The sequence below is a fragment of the Lonchura striata genome, chromosome 25 (genome assembly GCF_050655825.1).
Source record: "Lonchura striata isolate lonStrDom1 chromosome 25, ASM5065582v1, whole genome shotgun sequence".
NCBI classification, from domain to species: domain Eukaryota; kingdom Metazoa; phylum Chordata; class Aves; order Passeriformes; family Estrildidae; genus Lonchura; species Lonchura striata.
The window spans coordinates 5,293,057-5,305,346 of record NC_140727.1 but is presented as its reverse complement, the minus strand read 5'-3'; the positions used below and the strand labels follow the sequence as shown (position 1 = coordinate 5,305,346).

Here is a 12,290-nt window from a genome sequence, read left to right as displayed (position 1 = left end):
ACAATGCCCGTGAAATCCCTTTGATCACCGCCGCCGTTCCCCGGGAATTCCTTTTATTCCCAAGGAATTCCTTTTATTCCCCAGAAGTCCCCCAAAAATTCCACTTATTCCCTGGCAATCCCATTTATTACCCAAAAATTCCATTTATTCCCCAGAACTTCCATTTATTGCCTGGAAATCCTGTTTATTCCCTGGAATCTCCATTTAATTTCAAGCAATCCCGTTTATTCCCTGGAAATTCCATTTATTTTCAAGAAGCTCCATTTATTCCCTGGAAATTCTGTTTATTCCCCAAAAAATTCCTTTTATTCCCCAGAAATTTCTGTTTATTTCCCAGAAATCCCGTTTCTTCTCAAGAAACCCCGTTTACTCCGCGGGGGTTCCGTTGGCTGCGCTCTCATTTCTTGTCCTGCTCCTTGCCCTCGCGGCTCTCCCGGTTTTCCCGGTTTTCCCGGTTTTCCCGGTTCTCCCGGTTCTCCCGGCCCTCGGCGCGCGCCGCCTGCGAGGCCAGCGAGCCCATGGCGTTGCGGATGGCCTCGTTGTTGGGGTCCACGCCGGGCAGGTTCTCCAGGACGCTCTGCAGGAACTCGGGGTCCTGCATCACGTCGTAGTCGTCCTCCTCCTGCGGGGGCAATTCCAGGGGGTTTGGGGTAATTCCAGGGGGTTTGGGGGCATTCCAGGGGGTTTGGGGCAATTCCAGGGGGTTTGGGGCATTCCAGGGGGTTTGGGGTAATTCCAGGGGATTTGGGGCAATTCCAGGGGATTTTGGGTAATTCCAGGGGGTTTGGGGTAATTCCAGGGGTTTTGGGGTAATTCCAGGGGTTTTGGGGTAATTCCAGGGGGTTTGGGGCAATTCCAGGGGTTTTGGGGTAATTCCAGGGGGTTTGGGGCAATTCCAGGGGTTTTGGGGTAATTCCAGGGGTTTTGGGGTAATTCCAGGGGATTTGGGGCATTCCAGGGGTTTTGGGGTAATTCCAGGGGATTTGGGGTCAGCACGGGAGGTTTGGGGGCATTCCAGGGGATTTGGGGCATTCCAGGGGGGTTTTGGGGTAATTTCGGGGGGATTTGGGGACATTCCAGGGGATTTGGGGTAATTCCAGGGGGATTTGGGGCATTCCGGGGGGTTTTGGGGTAATTCCAGGGGATTTGGGAGGTTTGGGGGCATTCCAGGGGGTTTGAGGTCATTCCTGGGGGGTTTGGGATCATCCCAGGCGATTTGGGATCATCCTGGAGGATTTGGGATTGTCCCAGGGGATTTGGGATCATCCTCAGGGATTCATGGTTGTCCCAGGGGATTCAAGATTGTCCTGGGGGATTTGGGATCAGCCCAGGGGATTCGGGATCCGCCCAGGAGGATTTGGGATCAGCCCAGGAGGATTTGGGATTGTCCCAAGGGATCCGGGATCTGCCCAGGAGGATTTGGGATCCACCCAGGAGGATTTGGGATCAGCCCAGGGGATTTGGGATCAGCCCAGGAGGATTTGGGATCAGCCCAGGGGATTTGGGATCAGCCCAGGAGGATTTGGGATCAGCCCAGGGGATTTGGGATCAGCCCAGGGGATTCGGGATCCACCCAGGAGGATTTGGGATCAGCCCAGGGGATTTGGGATCCACCCAGGAGGATTTGGGATCAGCCCAGGGGATTTGGGATCAGCCCAGGAGGATTTGGGATCAGCCCAGGGGATTTGGGATCAGCCCAGGAGGATTTGGGATCAGCCCAGGGGATTTGGGATCAGCCCAGGAGGATTTGGGATCAGCCCAGGGGATTTGGGATCAGCCCAGGGGATTCGGGATCCACCCAGGAGGATTTGGGATCAGCCCAGGGGATTTGGGATCCACCCAGGAGGATTTGGGATCAGCCCAGGGGATTTGGGATCAGCCCAAGGGATTCGGGATCCGCCCAGGAGGATTTGGGATCCGCCCAGGAGGATTTGGGATCAGCCCAGGGGATTTGGGATCCACCCAGGAGGATTTGGGATCAGCCCAGGGGATTTGGGATCAGCCCAGGGGATTTGGGATCAGCCCAGGGGATTTGGGACCGTCCCACTCCAGAGGGTTCCGGAGGGACTCGGATCCCTGGAGCGCGGGATGGGGAACCCACGGAATAACCGGGACAGGATCCGGGATCCATCCCCGGAATCCCAGAGGAAGCAGGCCCGGGAATCCCGGAATGGTTTGGAATGGGAGAGCCCGGGAATCCCGGGAATCCTGGAATGGTTTGGGATGGGAGAGCCCGGGAATCCCGGGAATCGCGGAATGGTTTGGGATGGGAGAGCCCGGGAATCCTGGAATGGTTTGGGATGGGAGAGCCCGGGAATCCCGGCATGGTTTGGGATGGGAGAGCCCGGGAATCCCGGGAATCCCGGAATGGTTTGGGATGGGAGAGCCCGGGAATCCCGGAATGGTTTGGGATGGGAGAGCCCGGGAATCCCGGCATGGTTTGGAATGGGAGAGCCCGGGAATCCCGGCATGGTTTGGGATGGGAGAGCCTGGGAATCCCGGAATGGTTTGGGATGGGAGAGCCCGGGAATCCCGGGAATCCCGGAATGGTTTGGAATGGGAGAGCCTGGGAATCCCGGAATGGTTTGGGATGGGAGAGCCCGGGAATCCCGGGAATCCTGGAATGGTTTGGGATGGGAGAGCCCGGGAATCCCGGGAATCCCGGAATGGTTTGGGATGGGAGAGCCCGGGAATCCCGGGAATCCCGGAATGGTTTGGGATGGGAGAGCCCGGGAATCCCGGGAATCCCGGAATGGTTTGGGATGGGAGAGCCCGGGAATCCCGGAATGGTTTGGGATGGGAGAGCACGGGAATCCCGGAATGGTTTGGGATGGGAGAGCCCGGGAATCCCGGGAATCCCGGAATGGTTTGGGATGGGAGAGCCCGGGAATCCCGGGAATCCCGGAATGGTTTGGGATGGGAGAGCCCGGGAATCCCGGGAATCCCGGAATGGTTTGGGATGGGAGAGCCCGGGAATCCCGGGAATCCCGGAATGGTTTGGGATGGGAGAGCCCGGGAATCCCGGGAATCCCGGAATGGTTTGGAATGGGAGAGCCCGGGAATCCCGGAATGGTTTGGGATGGGAGAGCCCGGGAATCCCGGAATGGTTTGGGATGGGAGAGCCCGGGAATCCCGGAATGGTTTGGGATGGGAGAGCCCGGGAATCCTGGAATGGTTTGGGATGGGAGAGCCCGGGAATCCCGGAATGGTTTGGGATGGGAGAGCCCGGGAATCCTGGAATGGTTTGGGATGGGAGAGCCCGGGAATCCCGGGAATCCCGGAATGGTTTGGGATGGGAGAGCCCGGGAATCCCGGAATGGTTTGGGATGGGAGAGCCCGGGGGATGATCCCGTTCCCAGCGCGGGAATCCCGGGAATCCCGGAATTCCGAGCCCCACCTTGGCGGGCTCCGAGGTGTCCATGGCCGCTCCGCTGTCCACCTCGGCCGCCTCAGCCTGGGCGAACTCTGCAAAATCCCAAAATTCCATGGAATTTCCCCGGATTTCCTGAGAGTTTTCTCAAGGGATATCCCCCAGGGTTTTCCAGGTATTCCCCAAGGGTTTTCCCAGGGATTTCCCAAGGGTTTTCCCAGTGTTTCCCAAGTGTTTTCCTGGTGTTTCTCAAGGGTATTTCCTGAGAATTTTCCTGGTTTTTCCCTATATTTCCCAGGGGTTTTCCCCTGTATTTCCCAGGGGCTTTCCTGGTGTTTCCCAGGGTTTTCCCAGTGTTTCCCAGGGGTTTTCCCAGTATTTCCCTGGTGTTTCCCAGGGGTTTTTCCTGGTGTTTCCCAGGGTTTTCCTGGTGTTTCCCAGGATTTTCCCAGTGTTTCCCAGGGGTTTTTCCCGTTGTTTCCCAGGGTTTCCCGGCATTTCCCAGGGGGTTTTCCCGTTGTTTCCCGGGGGTTTTTCCCGGTGTTTCCCGTTGTTTCCCGGGGGTTTTTCCCGTTGTTTCCCGGGGGTGTTTCCCGGTATTTTCCCGGTGTTTCCCGTTGTTTCCCGGTATTTTCCCGTTGTTTCCCGGTATTTTCCCGTTGTTTCCCGGGTGTTTTTCCCAGTATTTCCCGGTGTTTCCCGTTGTTTCCCGGGTGTTTCCCAGTATTTCCCGGTGTTTCCCGTTGTTTCCCGGGTGTTTTTCCCAGTATTTCCCGGTATTTTCCCGTTGTTTCCCGGGTGTTTTTCCCGTTGTTTCCCGTTGTTTCCCGGGTGTTTTTCCCAGTATTTCCCGGTGTTTCCCGGGTGTTTTTCCCGGTGTTTCCCGTTGTTTCCCGGTATTTTCCCGGTGTTTCCGGGTTTTTCCCATTGTTTCCTGGTATTTTCCCGGTGTTTCCCGTTGTTTCCCGGTATTTTCCCGGTGTTTCCCGGGGGTTTTTCCCGTTGTTTCCCAGGTGTTTTTCCCGGTATTTTCCCGTTGTTTCCCGGTATTTTCCCGGTGTTTCCCGGTATTTTCCCGTTGCTTCCCAGGTGTTTTTCCCGGTATTTTCCCGTTGTTTCCCGTTGTTTCCCGGTGTTTCCCAGGTCCCCGGCGCACGCACCGGCGCCCTGCAGCGACATCTGCATGGCGTAGGCGATCTGCTCCTCCTCGCTCATGGAGCTCAGGTCCGGCAGCCCCGCGCGGCCGAACTCCGGCTGCCCGATGGTCATCTTCAGCAGCGCCTCGTCCGACTCTGCGGGAATGCTCGGGGTGTCCCGGGAATGCTCGGGGCGTCCCGGGAATCCAGGGGGTGTCCCGGGAACGCTCGGGGTGTCCCGGGAATCCAGGGGGCGTCCCGGGAATCCAGGGGGTGTCCCGGGAATGCTCGGGGCGTCCCGGGAATCCAGGGGGTGTCCCGGGAATCCAGGGGGTGTCCCCACCCACCCAGGGAAGGGTTCATCCCAAACCCATCCTGCTTTTGGTTCCTCCTCATTCCCATTCCATCCTTTCCCCTCAAATCCCATCCCATTGATCCCATAAATCCCATCCCACAAATCCCGTCAAACCCCACCCCAATTCCATTCCCATTCCCACCCCAACCCCATTCCCATTCCCATCCCAATCCCATTCCCACCCCAATCCCATTTCCAATCCCATTCCCAACCCCATTCCAATCCCATCCCAACCCCATTCCCATTCCCATCCCAATCCCATTCCCACCCCAAATCCCGTCCCAATCCCATTCCCACCCCAAATCCCGTCCCAATCCCATTCCCACACCAACCCCATTCCCAACCCCATTCCCACCCCATTCCAATCCCATTCCCATCCCAATCCCAACCCCATCCCAACCCCATTCCCATCCCAAACCCATTCCCACCCCAACCCCATCCCAATCCCAATCCCACCCCAATCCCATTCCCACCCCAACCCCATCCCAATCCCATTCCCATCCCAATCCCACCCCAATCCCACCCCATTCCCAACCCCATCCCAACCCCATTCCAATCCCATTCCCACCCCAAATCCCGTCCCAATCCCATTCCCAACCCAACCCCATCCCAATTCCATTCCCACCCCAATTCCATTCCCAATCCCATTCCCATTCCCACCCCATTCCCATTCCCACCCCAACCCCATTCCCACCCCAATCCCATCCCAACTCCAACCCCATTCCAATCCCATTCCCATTCCCATCCCAATCCCACCCCAATCCCATTCCCACTCCCATTCCAATCCCATTCCCATGCCAATCCCATTCCCAACCCCATCCCAACCCAATTCCAATCCCATTCCCACCCCAACCCCATCCCAACCCCATTCCCATCCCAACCCCAATCCCATCACAACCCCATTCCCACCCCAATCCCATTCCCACCCCAACCCCATTCCCACCCCAATCCCATCACAATCCCAACCCCATCCCAACCCCATCCCAACCCCATTCCCATCCCAACCCCAATCCCACCCCAATCCCATCACAATCCCAACCCCATTCCCAACCCCATCCCAACCCCATTCCAATCCCATTCCCACCCCAATCCCATTCCCATCCCATTCCCATCCCAGCCCCGTTCCCAGCCCCGCTCCGGCCCCTCACCGTCCCCGCCGGCGGCGCCGATCCCGGCCTCGGCAGCCGAGGCGGCGGCCGCCCTGCGCGCCTCCTCCTCCTGCCGCTGCCGCTGCTCCTCCATGGACACCCGCAGCGCCTGGAAAACCACCGGAGCCTGGGATCCGGGAACGGCCGGGAGCCCTCGGGACACAGCCCGGCCCTCAGGGGATCCCGACGAGCTGCCCCCGCCCCGGAATTCCCGGGCTGGACTGGGGCTCCGCAGCATGGGAACGCCGGGAATTGCTGGGAATTCCAGGAGCTCTGGGATCCCTACCAGCGCCAGCACTGTGCCGGATCTGGGATCTGTGGGACGGGAATTTGGGAATTGCAGGAGCTCTGGGATCCCTACCAGGGCCAGCTCGGGGTCGGCGCTGTGCCGGATTTGGGCTCTGTGGGATGGGAATTTGGGAATTGCGGGAACCACGGGATCCCTACCAGGGCCAGCTCGGGGTCGGCACTGTGCCGGATTTGGGCTCTGTGGGATGGGAATTTGGGAATTCCAGGAGCTCTGGGATCCCTACCAGGGCCAGCACTGTGCTGGATTTGGGCTCTGTGGGATGGGAATTTGGGAATTCCAGGAGCTCTGGGATCCCTACCAGGGCCAGCACTGTGCTGGATTTGGGCTCTGTGGGATGGGAATTTGGGAATTCCAGGAGCTCTGGGATCCCTACCAGGGCCAGCTCGGGGTCGGCGCTGGGATCCACGCCGAACTCGAAGTCGGAGGCGCCCAGGCCCAGCATGGCGCCGCCCTCGCCCGCCAGGATGGGCGAGCTGATGAGGGCGTCGGCCAGGCTGGGCCCCGGCGGCACGGTCACCAGGTGCGAGCCGCTGCCGTCCTTGCCGTTCAGCGCCGTGATGAACGCCGTCAGCTTCTCCGTGTTGGCCTCCTGCGGGCCGGGATTGGGGCAGCCGTGGGGCTTTTTACATTTAACTTTTCCTTCCTGGCTCTTCCCAAGGTTGGGAAGTTCTCACAGAACCGCTACGGCCAGCCGGTAACGTTTGGAGTTTCTACCAGAGCTCTTGCGAGTATTCGCATCAATAACGATTGGTTCGTGCTCCTCTTTGTCAGAAAATCAATAAACTGCCTGTTTGGCAGCGTGGCAATCCCATCTCCGAGCCACGGAACCTCCGGAATTCCAGGAATCCCGAGGCTCCAAGGGAACTCTGTGCCCTCGGAACTCCCCAGGAGCTTGTGCAGGAGAGGGCTCTGGGAACGCCAACTCCCAGCGGGAATTCGGCGATGGGGAGGGACTGGGCTCCAGGGAAAGGCTGGGAATTGGGGATTTCCCTGGAATGTCAACCTCGGAAAAGCCCCCAGAATCCTCAAGGATGCCCTCATTCCCAAAAACACCCGCCAGGATCTTCCGGCCCCAGAATCCTCCCCTCTGGAAGGCGGCAGCTCCCGGGATCCTCACCTCCTCCCCGAAGTTGATGATGTCCACGTTGACCTTCTCCTTCTTCAGGCGCTTGGCCAGCTTCACCAGCTGGGAAAAGCGGGAATTCCGCGGGATCAGCGGGCCGGGGGCGCGGATCCCGGGGGGCTCGGGGTCCCCCCGCCCCACTCACGTCCTTGTCGCTGTCGTGCACGGGGCTGCCCACGAAGGCGATGATCCTCATCTTGTGGTTCTTGCCCTGCCGGTGCTTCAGCGCCAGCTGCACCGAAACCGCCGGCTGTGCCATTCCCGGGAAAACCGGGACCACCGCGCCCCCATCCCGGCTGGGCCATTCCCGGGAAAACCGGGACCCCCGCGCCCCCATCCCGGCTGCGCCATTCCCGGGAAAACCGGGACCCCCGCGCCCCCATCCCGGCCACGCCATTCCCGGGAAAACCGGGACCCCCGCGCCCCCATCCCCCCAATCCCGGCTGTGCCATTCCCGGGAAAACCGGGACCACCGCGCCCCCATCCCCCATCCCGGCTGCGCCATTCCCGGGAAAACCGGGACCGCCGCGCCCCCATCCCGGCCGGGCCATTCCCGGGAAAACCGGGACCCCCGCGCCCCCATCCCCCCAATCCTGGCTGGGCCATTCCCGGGAAAACCGGGACCCCCGCGCCCCCATCCCGGCACCGAGGGGGGCCCAGCGGGGCTGGGCGGAGGATCTGGGACTTAGGGGGAGCTTCGGTGACATTCCCCTGGATTTACGGTGGATTTCCAGGGATTTATGGTGGATTTCCAGGGATTTATGGTGGATTTCCTTGAATTTATGGTTGATTTCCCTGGATTTCTGTGACATTCCTCTGGATTTCTGTGACATTTCCAGGGATTTGTAGTTGATTTCCCTGGATTTCTGTGACATTTCCATGGATCTATGGTGGATTTCCACGGATTTATACTGAATTCAGGGGGAATTTCTGTGAAATTTCCATGGATTTATGGTGGATTTCCCTGATTTCTGTGACTTTCCCATGGATTTATGGTGGATTTCCAGGGAATTTCTGTGCCATTCCCACGGATTTCTGCTCTATTCCCATGGATTTATGGTAGATTTCCAGGGAATTTCTGTGACGTTCCCATGGATTTCTGCTCTATTCCCATAGATTTATGGTCGATTTCCAGGGAATTTCTGTGCCATTCCCATGGATTTACGGTGGATTTCCCTGGATTTCTGTGCCATTCCCATGGATTTATGGTGGATTTCCCTGGATTTCTGTGCCATTCCCATGGATTTATGGTCGATTTCCCTGGATTTCTGCTCTATTCCCATGGATTTATGGTGGATTTCCAGGGAATTTCTGTGACGTTCCCACGGATTTCTGCTCTATTCCCATAGATTTATGGTCGATTTCCAGGGAATTTCTGTGACGTTCCCATGGATTTATGGTGGATTTCCAGAGAATTTCTGTGACATTCCCACAGACTTCTGCTCTATTCCCATGGATTTATGGTGGATTTCCCTGGATTTCTGTGCCATTCCCATGGATTTATGGTCGATTTCCCTGGATTTCTGCTCTATTCCCATGGATTTATGGTGGATTTCCCTGGATTTCTGTGCCATTCCCATGGATTTCTGCTCTATTCCCATAGATTTATGGTCGATTTCCAGGGAATTTCTGTGACGTTCCCATGGATTTATGGTGGATTTCCAGAGAATTTCTGTGACATTCCCACAGACTTCTGCTCTATTCCCATGGATTTATGGTGGATTTCCCTGGATTTCTGCTCTATTCCCATGGATTTATGGTGGATTTCCCTGGATTTCTGTGCCATTCCCATGGATTTATGGTCGATTTCCAGGGAATTTCTGTGCCATTCCCACGGATTTCTGCTCTTAAAACCTCCCCCACCATTCCCACCCCAAGCACCGACGGAAAACCCGAACTGCCCCGGCTGAGAACCGGGAGAAGCGCATTCCCACCTCCCGCCCTCAATGCCAGGGGATTCCCGGGAATTCCCGGGGCACTCACGTGGGCCACGCGGATGCCGGTGCCGAAGGTGATTTTGCCCTTGGGCTGCACCGTGTGCAGCTTGGACAGGATGCGCCCGGTGTCCGGCGTCAGCGTGGTCAGCACCTCGCAGTTACTGCGGGAGAGAGCCGGGAATGCCTGGGAATTCCTCGGGAATGGGCAGGGAATTCCTCGGGAATGGGGCAGGGAATTCCAATAGGGAATGGGCAGGGAATTCCCACAGGGAATGGGGCAGGGAATTCCTCGGGAATGGGCAGGGAATTCCCACAGGGAATGGGCAGGGAATTCCCACAGGGAATGGGCAGGGAATTCCCACAGGGAATGGGCAGGGAATTCCTCGGGAATGGGGCAGGGAATTCCTCGGGAATGGGGCAGGGAAATCCTCGGGAATGGGGCAGAGAATTCCTTGGGAATGGGCAGGGAATTCCTTGGGAACCGCACAGGGAGTTCCCTTGGGAACTGGGCAGGGAACGATTCCTGGGAATTGGGCAGGGAATCCCCAGGTCCCAAATCCCAGATCCCAGCTCCCAAATCCCGATCCCAAATCCCAGATCCCACATCCCAAATCCCGATCCCAGCTCCCAAATGCCGATCCCAAATCCCAGATCCCACATCCCAAATGCTGATCCCAAATCCAAATGCCGATCCCAAATCCCAGACCCCAGCTCCCAAATGCCGATCCCAAATCCCAGATCCCACATCCCAAATCCCAGATCCCAGCTCCCAAATCCCGATCCCAAATCCAAACGCCGATCCCAAACGCCGAGCCCGCCGCCGCACTTGGCCAGGGTGATGAGCCCCACGTTGTTCTCGGGGTTGCTGCGGGTCTTGGAGTGGCAGACGATGTTGACGGCGTCCTGCTGCGCCTGCAGCCGCGTGGGCAGGAAGTCCCCGTTCCGCATGTACTCGCTGTTGTCCACGCTGCAATTCCCAAAAAAAAAATGGGAATGGCTCGGGGCAATCCTGGGAATTCCCTCTGCCGGGGTGGCTGGGGTTTAGCTGCCTAAAATCTGCTTTATTTCAGGGCAAAAGGAGATTTGTTCCCATGTGAAATGGGTTTCTATGGGCACTGCGAGGTTTATCCCTAAACTCTCATTTTTGGGGCCGGCCAGGCTCCACCCCCCGGATCCGTCACTTTCTGGGAATAATCGCTGACGTTGTCCCCACAAAATCCGGGGTTTTTTGGGGAACAGCTGAAGCTCACCCCACACAACCTGACCCGTCTCTCCCTCAGACCCTCCCTGTCCCCTCCTGTCCCCTCTGTGTCCCGCCTGTCCCTCCCTGTCCCCTCAGACCCTCCCTGTCCCCTCCTGTCCCCTCTGTGTCCCTTCTGTCCCTCCCTGTCCCCCCATCCCTCTCTCCCCTCTGTCCCCCTGTCCCTCCCTGTCCCCTCAGACTCTCCCTATCCTCTCTGTCCCTTCTATGTCCCTTCTGTCCCTCCCTGTCCCCTCCTGTCCCCTCTGTGTCCCTCCGTCCCTCCCTGTCCCCCTGTCCCTCTGTCCTCCCTGTCCCTCCGTCCCTCCCTGTCCCCCTGTCCCTCTCTCCCTCTCTCCCCTCTGTCCCCCCTGTCCCTCTGTCCCTCTCTCCCGTCCCTGTCCCCCCTGTCCCTCTGTCCCCCCGTCCCCCTGTCCCTCTCTCCCTCTCTCCCCTCTGTCCCTCCCTGTCCCTCTCTCCCGTCCCCGTCCCTCTGTCCCTCTCTCCCGTCCCCGTCCCTCTGTCCCTCTCTCCCGTCCCTGTCCCCCCTGTCCCGCTCCCCTCAGGCCGGGCCCGCTCCGCCCCCCCCGCCATGACTCAGGGGAAGCGGCCGGGCGGGCCGGGGCCGCCCGGGAGGTGCCGTGGCTATGCCGGGGCTGTCCCCGCGGTTTCCCGGCGCTGTCCCGGGCTGTCTCCCGTCTCCCCCTCTCACCACACCATGGTGCTCTCCAGAACCATCCTGCCGCCCCGCCGCCCTCAGCGCCGCCCGCTCGCCCCGGCACAACAACGCGCGCGCCCATTGGCCCGCTCGCCCCGGCCCAACAACGCGCGCGCCCATTGGCCCGCTCGCCCCGGCCCAACAACGCGCCCGCCCATTGGCCCGCTCGCCCCGGCCCAACAACGCGCCCGCCCATTGGCCCGCGCCCCGCGGCCAATCCGCGCCCCGCGGCCAATCGGCGCGCCGCGGCGCGGGGCACGCCGGGAGCTGTAGTTCCGCGCAGGGCGCCATGGCGGCCGGGCCACCCCAGCGCTGTCCCCCGTGTCCCCCCCCAGCCAAATCCAGGAAAACTCCATGGATTCCATCCCAAATCCAGGACAACTCCATGGATTCCATCCCAAATCCAGGAAAACTCCATGGATTCCATCCCAAATCCAGGACTACTCCATGCATTCCAACCCAAATCTGGAAAAATTCCATAAATTCTGACCCAGATCCAGGAAAATTCCATGGATTCCATCCCAAATCCAGGAAAACTCCATGGATTCCATCCCAAATCCAGGAAAATTCAATGGATTCCATCCCAAATCCAGGAAAATTCCATGGATTCCATCCCAAATGCAGGAAAACTCCATGGATTCCATCCCAAATCCAGGACAACTCCATGGATTCCATCCCAAATCCAGGAAAATTCCATGGATTCCATCCCAAATGCAGGAAAACTCCATGGATTCCATCCCAAATCCAGGAAAACTCCATGGATTCCATCCCAAATCCAGGAAAATTCCATGGATTCCATCCCAAATCGAGGAAAATTCCATGGATTCCATCCCAAATGCAGGAAAATTCCATGGATTCCATCCCAAATCCAGGAAAACTCCACGGATTCCATCCCAAATCCAGGAAAACTCCACGGATTCCATCCCAAATCCAGGAAAACTCCACGGATTCCA

The 12,290-nt window shown here is 58.5% G+C and overlaps 1 protein-coding gene across 2 annotated transcripts; it reads right to left on the bottom strand.

Annotated features, from left to right (window-relative positions):
• Positions 1-140: 140 nt before the first annotated feature.
• On the bottom strand, positions 141-11,396 carry PSMD4 (proteasome 26S subunit ubiquitin receptor, non-ATPase 4). Of its 2 annotated transcripts, XM_085560935.1 has the most exons (10): positions 11,332-11,396; positions 10,206-10,346; positions 9,426-9,540; positions 7,588-7,674; positions 7,437-7,505; positions 6,693-6,908; positions 6,010-6,118; positions 4,531-4,662; positions 3,398-3,465; positions 141-622 (listed from the first exon to the last, which is right to left on the bottom strand). In XM_085560935.1, exons 1-10 carry the CDS (start codon positions 11,355-11,357, stop codon positions 398-400), a joined length of 1,188 nt encoding a protein of 395 aa, XP_085417061.1. In that variant the 5' UTR covers positions 11,358-11,396; the 3' UTR covers positions 141-397. The 2 variants fall into 2 exon arrangements, with proteins under 2 accessions (XP_085417061.1, XP_085417062.1); XM_085560936.1 differs by lacking the exon at positions 6,693-6,908.
• Positions 11,397-12,290: the final 894 nt, after the last annotated feature.